Genomic DNA, 13,585 nt, shown 5'->3' with positions numbered 1-13,585 from the left:
CCGTCTTCCTGTATGCTGTCCGTTCATGCTTTCTGTCACCATCTTGTACATTTACCTGCTCAGGTGAGACAAACGGAAGATAATGACCTGCTCTTTATCTTATTATTTGTTACTGATTATATTTTGTTTTGACCAATTATCATACGCCCAGTGACTCTGGAAACATTGCTACACTTTCTATATTTCCACTTAGGGAATGCACATTCTATTGGAAGCCATGGAAGGAGCCAACAGTGGTATTTGTCCTCCGACAGACATCTAAAACCCAAATAATCTCATTATTTAAAATGCCACTGACACTGGGAAATAGAAAGTATCCAAGGACAAACAGAGCAAACTTTGCAGGCAAGTGTAAAGTCAATTTAGACCAATAATATCATCTTCCATCTTGAATTATTTTCCTACCCACTAATTTTTGTGTATTTGGCGCCTGATTCTCCAGTCCCTTCAAAATAAAAGCATCAGAAAACATTTTAACAATTAATTGCATGCTAAAAAGATAAGTATTACAAACAATGAGACTCCCTTTAATGCAACTTAGTGCTTGAAGCTGCTGCACAGCGCTGAAGAGCTCCAGTGTTTTCATAAATAACATCAATAGTAGTTCCCCTGTCTCCGGTTCCTTTTATACCCCATGTTCCTAACTTGACCTCTGTCTCAACATCCTGGCTGCTGAAAAAGTCTCACCTCAAATTAGGAACTTTGATTTGGGTGGTTTTGATTTGACCCACCCTGTAGGGACACACTCTGTCTAAGAAGAGGAAGACCCTCTCTGAAACACTGGGTCACTCACCAGCCTTCTATTCTCAAGCACCCGTTCAGAAATAACTCCAAACCGTCCACCCCCGCAGCCGCGTGCCATGTTACCCCATCCACCGTCTCTTTCCTCCTCTGTCCACAGAAAAGCAAAAAAACAACTGAAAATGAAAACAAATGTTGATCTAATCCTTTTTGATTTTATAGTCACATGGAATTACTTATGCAGTTATCAAGCTCACACTTCCACACACTCCCATAGACACTGAGTTATCTGACACAAAAGCAGAAACACTCACATGCACCACACAGTTGCTGTTTTGAATGCACCATACTCTGCAATCGGGTGGATATTGAAAGCGTTTCTAATTCAAAAGTTAGATGTGTTTTGATATAGCGTGAACATATAACCCCTTTACGTTATCCGATTAGGCTGAATGTTTTGCATGGTTGGTATCACCGCAGGTTTCATACATATTGAAATGGACTGCATATACATGGTGGCGAGCATCTTAATGCACTGTGTTCCACTCATGTCTTGCAGATTGAGGTCACTCATGCTGAAACATTCTCTTGCTTGGTTTATATTATACTTCAGCCTCCAACACTGTTTTAACAAATCTCTAGGAAGCCTTTTTGTCCTCTGAAGGGATGTTAGAAGCTTTAAGCTCGGTAGCTGGGATGAAAAGGACACATATACACAGCATGGACTTACGTATACGTAGAATGGACATGTATACGCAGCATGGACTTACATATGCGCAGCATGGCCTTAGGTATACGCAGCATGGCCTTACATATACGCACGTAAATGCAGCATGGACTTACATATACGCAGCATGGACTTACATATACGCAGCATGGCCTTACATATACGCACGTAAATGCAGCATGGACTTACATATACGCAGCATGGACTTACAGATACGCAGCATGGACTTACATATACGCAGCATGGACTTACAGATACGCAGCATGGAGTTACATATACGCAGCATGGCCTTACATATACGCACGTACACGCAGCATGGACTTACATATACGCATGTAGACGCAGCATGGACTTACAGATACGCACGTACACGCAGCATGGACTTACATATACGCAGCATGGACTTACATATACGCAGCATGGACTTACATATACGCAGCATGGACTTACATATACGCAGCATGGCCTTTCGTATACTCAACGTGGCCTTACATATATGCACGTAAACGCAGCATGGACTTACTATACGCAGCATGGCCTTACGTATACGCAGCATGGCCTTACATAAATGCACGTAAACGCAGCATGGACTTACATATAGGCAGCATGGACTTACAGATACGCACGTACACGCAGCATGGACTTACAGATACGCACGAACACGCAGCATGGACTTACATATACGCAGTATGGCCTTACGTATACGCAGCATGGCCTTACATATACGCAGCATGGCCTTACATATAGGTAGTATGGCCTTACGTATACGCAGCATGAACTTACGTATACGCAGCATGGCCTTACATATACGCAGCATGGCCTTACATATATGCACGTAAACGCAGCATGGACTTACATATACGCAGCATGAACTTACATATATGCACGTAAACGCAGCATGGACTTACATATACGCAGTATGGCCTTACGTATACGCAGCATGAACTTACGTATACGCAGCATGAACTTACGGATATGCAGCATGAACTTACGTATACGCAGCAAGGACTTACATATACGCAGCATGGACTTACGTATACGCAGCATGAACTTACGTATATGCAGCATGAACTTACGTACACGCAGCATGAACTTACATATACGCAGCATGGACTTACGTATACGCAGCATGAACTTACATATACGCAGCATGGATTACGTATATGCAGCATGAACTTACATATACGCAGCATGGACTTACGTATACGCAGCATGGACTTACGTATACGCAGCATGGCCTTACATATACGCACGTACACGCAGCATGGACTTACAGATACGCACGTACACGCAGCATGGACTTACATATACGCAGCATGGACTTACATATACGCAGCATGGCCTTACGTATACGCAGCATGGCCTTACATATACGCAGCATGGCCTTACATATACGCACGTACACACAGCATGGACTTACATATACGCACGTACACGCAGCATGGACTTACAGATACGCACGTACACGCAGCATGGACTTACATATACGCAGCATGGACTTACATATACGCAGCATGGCCTTACGTATACGCAGCATGGCCTTACGTATACGCAGCATGGCCTTACATATACGCAGCATGGCCTTACATATACGCACGTAAACGCAGCATGGACTTACATATACGCAGCATGGACTTACAGATACGCAGCATGGCCTTACATATACGCAGCATGGCCTTACATATACGCACGTACACACAGCATGGACTTACATATACGCATGTAGACGCAGCATGGACTTACAGATACGCACGTACACGCAGCATGGACTTACATATACGCAGCATGGCCTTACATATACGCAACGTGGCCTTACATGTATGCACGTAAACGCAGCATGGACTTACATATACGCAGCATGGCCTTACGTATACGCAGCATGGCCTTCTAAAATGCACGTAAACGCAGCATGGACTTACATATAGGCAGCATGGACTTACAGATACGCACGTACACGCAGCATGGACTTACATATACGCACGTACACGCAGCATGGACTTACATATACGCAGTATGGCCTTACAGATACGCACGTACACGCAGCATGGACTTACATATACGCACGTACACGCAGCATGGACTTACATATAGGCAGCATGGACTTACAGATACGCACGTACACGCAGCATGGACTTACATATACGCACGAACACGCAGCATGGACTTACATATACGCAGTATGGCCTTACGTATACGCAGCATGGCCTTACATATACGCAGCATGGCCTTACATATATGCACGTAAACGCAGCATGGCCTTACATATATGCACGTAAACGCAGCATGGACTTACATATAGGTAGCATGGACTTACAGATACGCACGTACACGCAGCATGGACTTACATATACGCAGCATGGACTTACATATACGCAGCATGGACTTACATATACGCACGTACACGCATCATGGACTTACATATACGCAGCATGGACTTACATATACGCAGCATGGACTTACATACACGCAGCATGGACTTACAGATACGCAGCATGGACTTACATACACGCAGCATGGACTTACAGATACGTACATACACGCAGCATGGACTTACAGATACGCACGTACCCGCAGCATGGACTTACAGATACGCACGTTCACGCAGCATGGACTTACAGATACGCACGTACACGCAGCATGGACTTAGTTTAAGCAGCATGGACTTACAGATACGCAGCATGGACATATGTATACGCATCATGGACTTACATATACGCAGCATGGACTTACATATACACACGTACACGCATCATGGACTTACATATAAGCAGCATGGACTTACATACACGCAGCATGGACTTACAGATACGCACGTACACGCAGCATGGACTTAGAGATACGCACGTACACGCAGCATGGACTTACAGATACGCACGTACACGCAGCATGGACTTATGTATACGCAGCATGGACTTACAGATACGCAGCATGGACTTATGTATACGCAGCATGGACTTATGTATACGCAGCATGGACTTATGTATACGCAGCATGGACTTACAGATACGCAGCATGAACTTACGTATATGCAGCATGAACTTACGTATATGCAGCATGAACTTACGTATATGCAGCATGAACTTACATATACGCAGCATGAACTTACGTATATGCAGCATGAACTTACATATACGCAGCAAGGACTTCCATATACGCAGCATGGACTTACGTATACGCAGCATGGCCTTACATATACGCACGTAAATGCAGCATGGACTTACATATACGCAGCATGGACTTACAGATACGCAGCATGGACTTACATATACGCAGCATGGAGTTACATATACGCAGCATGGCCTTACATATACGCACGTACATGCAGCATGGACTTACAGATACGCACGTACACGCAGCATGGACTTACATATACGCAGCATGGCCTTACATATACGCAGCATGGCCTTACATATACGCACGTACACGCAGCATGGACTTACGTATATGCAGCATGAACTTACTATATGCACGTAAACGCAGCATGGACTTACATATACGCAGCATGGCCTTACGTATACGCAGCATGGCCTTCTAAAATGCACGTAAACGCAGCATGGACTTACATATAGGCAGCATGGACTTACAGATACGCACGTACACGCAGCATGGACTTACATATACGCACGAACACGCAGCATGGACTTACATATACGCCGTATGGCCTTACGTATACGCAGCATGGCCTTACATATACGCAGCATGGCCTTACATATATGCACGTAAACGCAGCATGGACTTACATATAGGTAGCATGGACTTACAGATACGCACGTACACGCAGCATGGACTTACATATACGCAGCATGGACTTACATATACGCAGCATGGACTTACATATACGCACGTACACGCATCATGGACTTACATATACGCAGCATGGACTTACATATACGCAGCATGGACTTACATACACGCAGCATGGACTTACAGATACGCAGCATGGACTTACATACACGCAGCATGGACTTACAGATACGTACATACACGCAGCATGGACTTACAGATACGCACGTACCCGCAGCATGGACTTACAGATACGCACGTTCACGCAGCATGGACATACAGATACGCACGTACAGCAGCATGGACTTATGTTTAAGCAGCATGGACTTACAGATACGCAGCATGGACATATGTATACGCAGCATGGAATTACATATACGCAGCATGGACTTACATATACACACGTACACGCATCATGGACTTACATATACGCAGCATGGACTTACATACACGCAGCATGGACTTACAGATACGCACGTACACGCAGCATGGACTTAGAGATACGCACGTACACGCAGCATGGACTTACAGATACGCACGTACATGCAGCATGGACTTATGTATACGCAGCATGGACTTACAGATACGCAGCATGGACTTACAGATACGCAGCATGAACTTACGTATATGCAGCATGAACTTACGTATATGCAGCATGAACTTACATATACGCAGCATGAACTTACGTATATGCAGCATGAACTTACGTATACGCAGCAAGGACTTCCATATACGCAGCATGGACTTACGTATACGCAGCATGAACTTACGTATATGCAGCATGAACTTACATATACGCAGCATGGACTTACATATACGCAGCATGGACTTACATATACGCAGCATGGACTTACGTATACGTAGCATGCACTTACGTATACGCAGCATGGACTTACATATATGCAGAGGTACCAGTGATTCTAAATCCCAGCATAAGGGATGGCTGTTTCTTTTTTCAAATATAAGGACATGAAATTTTTCAGCCTTGAAGTACAAAAGTATGGGGGTCATAAATTACTAAATAATGTAACTCAGTATTCATCCAAGGTGTGTACTGCCACCCTCATATAAGACCAAATTCCATTAACGGCTCAAAATGTAAGAAAACCCTTATTGAATTAATCAGTTTGAGATTGGCGGCCGAGGAGAGGGTGCCATCTAATTTCAGTAAGCGGGACGCTTATCGGGCTCCAGCTAAATGGACAATATTAAAACAGCAGCCGGGAATAATGACTTCTGCCACTCAGCCGCCACACGGGTTTGTATTGAATGTAGGCCACGAGGCTGAAGCAAGGCTGATAATTTTATGGGTTACAGTTTCCTATTGGCTGCAAGGAAGGGGCTCTGACACAGAGCGTGACCTATTTCTAAAAAAAATGCCTGAGGCTATATGTATAGATAGAATGGACTGTTATCCTTTTTTAATTACATTTTAGGCAGCCTTTATTCACTGGCTGTAAAAATACACATCAGTGATGTTTTTACACCATCCTCTTTGTAACTTCATAAACACAGGAAGGAGTGATGAGATACTGATAGGGTCCGGGTACAGCCAAATGATTACACTTAAGAAGACTCAGTTTGAATTAATGAACACAATTAGTGTGTTTATGTGACCATGGGGCTACAGTGCACAGTATATTTGTATTATATGTGTATCTAGTTGAGTCTCTCGTTGGCAGATTAGTCTTTTTGAAAATCATTAATTGGTATCACACTGGAGAGTTTATAACTCTTACATGTTTCTGTGCAACATAACATATGCAAATATAATATTCTGTACAAAATAGGATGTCCTAAGGAAAAAAAAAAATACACTATTCCTGAGTTTGATTTCAAAAATATATGTTTTATTAACATATAACACAGAATGTCCATATTTATGGAATAGACAAACGGCAGTAGGGATACGACAAGACCTGAGGGGATTCTGTTTCACATGAACACCTGCTCACTATATATTTGGTCCTTTATTAACTGGCTGAAACCACAGATACACAGAACTTGACACTGGTTGAGTTTAAGATGATCGTATGCTTCATTTTCACAGTTAGAAAATTGAAGTCCTGCAGATTTGATAGTTGGTAGCACTTCCATAGCAATAGTAGGATTATTGGCTCACTTATTTATTTATTTGTTTATTTGAAAGAGACGAATGCCTGATACATGGCTTAATAAATATATTAATAAATATATAAAGTAGATGCCATGAATACAGGTGTCGGTTTGGGCTCCAAGTCTAAAACAGAAATGACAGAGTATTGAATTTGTGACTTTACAGCCATTGAAAACATTCAATAGGATCAATGCATGCGATAAAATGTAAGACTTCTACAAGCATGGAGACCACCATGAATAGAGATAAAGGAGCAAACAGTTAAATACTCACAAGTTGTGTTTTATGTTCATCTTGAAGGTCAAATTAACATTAAACTTAACACCTGCCTGCTTCACCATTGTAATTTACATAAAACGTAACGATTACATTCAAGTAAACTTAAACTGTAGTGTTTTATGTTGATGTTCTTAATAGATGCAGAAAACAGCAACAACACCTGAATAATTCTTCTTCCCCTTAACTTTTAAAGTCTGTTTTCTTTTCACTCAGTCCTGTGACCCTACCAAAGCTCATACATTGTTCCTATTTAGGATTGATATATCTCTTTGACACAGCTTCTTGTGCAATATTAAAAATAACCTCTGTGTTGTTTACTATTGCTAAGGGTAATTAACTTTTTGCCACATTGTCAACAGGCAGAGATGAAACCATAAGCTTTATAAATGTGCTGAACTTCTTTCTTTCTTTCTTTCTTTCTTTCTTTCTTCTTTCTTTCTTTAGCTTTATAATTAGTTAATGTTGTCATGGGGTTTTGACAAATCAGAATAAAGTATTTTAACACAGGTGGGTGATTGTTAAGAAAGCAAGTAAGAAGATTAATTCAAGTGTTGATAACAAAGGGTGATTTTCTTTGCACAGGATCCAATACAAAACATACCTTCCCACTGTATCCCCTGTGGTTTATTGTAATGGATGTTCTAAGATATATTTTGTGTTATAAAATGTAGTCCATGAGTTTATAATGTCCTGCAGGACGCCGCTATACTGAACAAGACTTGATGAGAGCCTTCATCATCCATGTCAAACCCCAGATATAAGTAACACGTTATATTCAGGGCACTCCCAGCACTGAAACTAGAGACTGTTTTGATGCCAAAGATACAAAGATGTTGAATTTCTCCAAGAGAGAGATGGCATAAATGAATGAGAAGCGCAATTCAAGTGTAGGATGAAAATGAATGCATGCTATTCCTGTGTCTGAGGTCAAGATTCTACAAACATGCCTCTCCCAAGAGCGATGAGGAATGATGCTGGGTTCAAAGCTCCGCACTAGCGTCTTGTATAAATCCCGGCCTCCTTGATGTTGGTTTTATTTGAGAGTTGATTACCCTCTGACAGGCTAGAATCTCTATGGAAGGGCACAAGGTCTGCTGGTTTTGATGGTCAGCCAAGGCATTTGTTTACAGACATGGTGATTCTTTTTAGGGGTTGGCTGCGTGCACCCTTGTGTGGCAAAGGAAAAATAACACTTTGGTGATGTGCGCTCATCTGGAGGTATGAATCAATACGCCTTTTGCAGTGCAGAACGTTTGCTTGTGACTCAGGCCCGTCTCTCCAGACACATCTGCAACCAGCACGTCCGTTGCATCTGCCATCTTTGAAGCTCAGCATTAACACTGAAGAGGATCCCAGGATCTGACTCCCACACATTAACAGATGTACTACCACGCAGACACACAGCCAAACACAGACAGTGCTACAGTCAGCCTGTGTTAACAAAGTGCTTCCCACTCGCAGGCCAATTTGTTTGATTTCTTTTGGCTCTTTCATTGTGGTGGAATTGATGTATTATTATATAGAGCGTTACACTGCTAACACGCTTTCTGTAATCAATAGAAGTTTCTTATGATCTCACAGCAAGTTGGGACTATTATCTTTTGACCTGCTCCACAAAAGACAGCCGATGTTAAAGAAAAACTGGACATTTTGCTGTTTTGCACAAAATGCTAGCAAGTTATTCACAGTTTGACCCCTGCTCTGACCCTAATTTGACCCCATGTGACCTTTAATGGGCTGAGAAAGTGTTTTAGTATAACTCCAGCTTAACTCCGTCCAGATTCCACAACAATGGCCGCATGCTGGACGTCTTTCAGCGGCTCACAGCCAAGGAGGGGACATACTTCCTGCCTGAAGACCTGGAGCTGTCCAATCAGGAGCTGAGCTACATTGTGAAGAAAGCAGAACAGTGGAGAGGCTTCAATGGGGAGAGGCGTAAGGTAAGCATCCCAACACACACTGCAGCCTCTCATTCCTCTCTGAGACAAAGGTCCTCCCCTCAAAGCCTTGATGATTAATTGGGCTAATGGATGTTTTCTTAACGAGACAATGAGTCAAAAGGTCACAAATGCTAATCTGTTGGATTGTGTGTGTATAAATGAGAATTACAGTTTGTTGTCTGTAACCCCCTGAAGGGATTTGCCTCGTAGCTGGGCTGAAAGAAGACAGGCAGGATAGGATGAATGAGATACTCAAAGGAAGTATGTTTTGGCAGCCATGCTGTCCTGCTTTTCATACCTCAGTCATTTGGTCACTCTAACAAAGATATTATGTCCAAAAAGGTATATAGAATAGACTTATTTTATGTCATTACATTTTCTTTAGTTACATCTCAGAAAGCTGAGAATTCATCTCAGAGGTCTTTAGCTTCATTCTAATTAGTACAAGATAATTACCAAAACAGAATCCCGGCTAGCGGGCTGCTTGATTAGTCTGTGGAAACCAATTTCCAAAGATATTTCATTAAAGGACGACTGCTCAATCAACATGCATACCGGGATGCATATGCTTATGCTATACTGGGCTCTTTCCTGATGTGGACAATGTGGTGTCACAGGGAATGCAGAGTCTCAGTTAGCTCATTTCTCTGAAATGGCAATTTCTTGATAATACTGGTGCATGTTTGACAGCCCAGCATGGGTCAATGGTGCTGACACAGGGAAGGGCGGTGTGTTAGCGCCGAGCCTACACCTCCATGTAGAAATCTTTGCATAGTGATTGAAAATGTGACTTGTTGAGATAAGGGAAATGGAACAGAGCGATCAAACTGCAGCCCCCTTTAATTTATTTTGTAGGATTTGTTAGTGGCACACATCGCTCGGTGTTCTCTGTGTTCATTAACTCCCCTGCTCTTTGCTTGCACAAGTTCATATGGCTTTTAAAAGGCAAAATGGAAGGAGAAACCAAAGTTAGCTATCTGTTTCTCATGTAATGTGGATGGGCTGTTGTTGAAATGATGTTGATTTTGTCTTGAGGGATTACAAACAGGGTTGTGACGGTCAGGGAGGTTCATTTTTGCATGATTTTGAAAATGTATGACTAAAAGTTGAACTTACTTGAAGCTTTATTGACGAATAAGTCACTTTTAAATGCTCACAGTATTTATGGAGGTAATCTTTACACACATAAAAGGCACACTAGTGATTGGCATACATTAAATGAGTATATAGTTACTGACAGGGTTGTCTTTTGGCGTCTCACTCTCATCAGCTAAATTGAATAACAACTGGACTTGCAGTAAAGTACAGAGCTGCTCAGTTTAGCTTTAAGCTCTACTGCGCAATGTCTGCCAATACATCAATGTAAGAATCATAATTTCCTCAGCAGATGACCTCACTTCCTGTTTTTGATTGAGATGATTAGCTAATGAAACGGACAATGGAGGATGGCTATTATGTTTTTTGAAAAGTCAGACTCTCTAAATCCCTTAAAGAAGGGTTCCCAAAGTGTGGGTCGGGAGCCCTGGGGGGGACAAATGGGAGGTCATGAGAGTTCTTCAAGAATTTTTTTTTCCAAGTTATCTATAAATAGTACATTTTACACATTATAGTAAAAAAATAGTAGCTAACCTTGAAATAAACCCTTGAAAATAGTTTTCTGCCTTTCTTTGTTTCCAGATGACTCCTAAGTTTAGTGTTAGTGAACAGTTCATTATCAAAAGCATCAGTAGCAGCAGGTTCATTCATAACGGCACAGGAAACACAGACACATGCTCATATAGGTAGGGTCATTTTCTGCAGACCAGCTAAATGAAGACACATTAAATCACTTTGAGGGAATGGGGGTCACAAGTCTTTGTCACCTTTATTTTGGGGGTCACGGGCTGAAAAGTTTGGGAACCCCTGCACTAAAGGATATAACATCAGAGTCATGAGACGTGTGTGATGCATAGCTCCCTGCACAGCCTGCGTCAAACAGCTGTTTCCCTACGTGTCCGTCTCTTCCTCCTCACGTCTCGTTGCTGTAATGAAGTGCAGCCCTGGCTCTGAGAGGTGACTACACTGCTGCTAATGGAATGGTGATGGTCCTGTTTATTGGAAGAAAATTGAACCTCCCAATGTTTGGAGACTTTGAAAGAAATTAAAGCCCCAAAGTTTGTGATTAAGAAAATGCTTCATTTAGCTGCTGATGGCCTCTTGCTGTGGTGGCTCTGCTAAATCATCCTCGCATTACTGCATATCCCCCTCCACGGCAACAATTACAGCGTAGTTCATATTGTCCCTAATTTGGCATTATTAAACTGATAAAATGCTAACACGTTAACACATTTTCCTGCATGATGAGAATTTAGGGTTATTGCATTTTATGATTTTTACATTATTCAGCTCGACCATTCTTCATCTGAATAAGATGGGCTCTGCCATTATTTCATAATTATTGGAGCGATTTCTCCGTGAAAAGGGTCACTTTCCTACCTCAGCAAAGACAGATCCCTATTAGACTAATTTGCCTACATGCAAATTTTTGTCACTTTTCCCTCATTAACTATTTATCACAGAACAAAAAATATATTCATGAAGCTGAGCAAAGGAGCCGCCCGACAGAGCTGAAACTAATATTTTGCAACTCTAATGATTTTATGCATCCTTAATTAGATAGAATAAGGTTGATATGATTAGGTCAGGATGTAGTGTTTTCATTAAAAATACATTTCAGAAACTGTATTCCAAATGTGCCCTTGCAATTAAATAATGAATCCGACGCATTCCTTATTACGGACCCAATTAATATCAGAGGCAAGGGCGTAATTTTAATAACAGTGGGCCACGAGGCCTTCATTAGCCGAGTGGGAGAAAGGAGGGATGAGGAGAAGGAAAACAAGGCACACACAGGAACAGCAGCAGTCTGATATTGAGCCAATTTTACAAAGTTATTGAACAGCACTCTCTTAAAAGGATAAAGTATGACATTTAGATCTGGGGCAAGCAGGGACTGAAATACCTCTTGTTTGTTTTACCCTAATTTGATACTAGTCGTAGATCAGGTGCAAGACAGGGAAACTGAAAATAGAAAATCATTTACAGAGTCACAAATGAAGGTCTTTGAAGGTGAGTTCAGTGCTTAAGGTAGGTTAACTGATGCAGCAGCAGTGTTAAAGCGTTTCAACCTGTGGAGGTGAGTCAAACAGCTTCTCTGCTCAACCAGCTCGCCTGCTTGATGTCACGACTACAGCGTGTCTCGTATCCTGTCATAACTGGAGACATTACATTTACTATAACAGAAAAACATGCTGGACATTATTTTGACATGTGCATGGCATGTGACATGACAAGCATGGATTATCTCCTCACAGTAGCACCTGACAGTGGGTCTGATATGTTAGGCAGGAAGTGAACATTTTGTCCTCAAAGTTGGTGTGTTGGAAAGTAGGAAGGTAAGGGTGCCTCAAAACTGCAGCTCTTCTGGGGTGTTCTTGGTCTGCGGAACAATGGAGGAAAACTAGTAAAACGACTAAGGAAATCAAGGCTCATTGATGAGGAGCAGAGGGTGGCCAATGTCTAGTCTTGAGCATCAGAACTGGACCACAGAGCAGTGGAAGGTCGGGGTCTGGAGGAACAGGACAGTGGACTGGACAATCATTCACCATCATCTCTCACAAGAAGAAATGTGTTCTTAAAACCCACTAACGAGAAGATCCCAGGATTCACCAAAGTTTTGAGTGCTGGTATCTTTAAACGTTGCATTTTCCTTGATTTATCACCTTTAAATTATTAAAAGACATTTATAAATACATTATTTAAATGTAAACATCATTTTCAGTCATTTAACATTTGATCTAACCTGAGCCTTTTTAATTTATAAATATAAAGTGAGCAGATTTTTTGAAAATATCAGAATCCGCTTCATTGGCCAGCTATGAAGGCCTACAAGCATGGATCAGTAATTATAAGGAAGGAAAGTTGAGATGATCTCTCTTCCGTGTCAGGAAATCTTTCCCC

General features: G+C 41.8%; 1 protein-coding gene across 1 annotated transcript in view; it reads left to right on the top strand.

Annotated features, from left to right (window-relative positions):
• The window catches only part of ofcc1 (orofacial cleft 1 candidate 1), a 50,359-nt gene that overhangs the window by 8,236 nt on the left and 28,538 nt on the right, over positions 1-13,585 (top strand). The window contains exon 4 of the mRNA XM_034705844.1: positions 9,427-9,586. Coding sequence (XP_034561735.1) covers positions 9,427-9,586 — 160 coding nt within the window. The remainder of the gene's footprint in view (positions 1-9,426; positions 9,587-13,585) is intronic.

This window comes from Notolabrus celidotus, chromosome 17 (assembly GCF_009762535.1).
Source record: "Notolabrus celidotus isolate fNotCel1 chromosome 17, fNotCel1.pri, whole genome shotgun sequence".
Taxonomy (NCBI): domain Eukaryota; kingdom Metazoa; phylum Chordata; class Actinopteri; order Labriformes; family Labridae; genus Notolabrus; species Notolabrus celidotus.
Note: the sequence above shows the minus strand (reverse complement) of the source record. Positions and strands in the feature narration are given on the sequence as shown.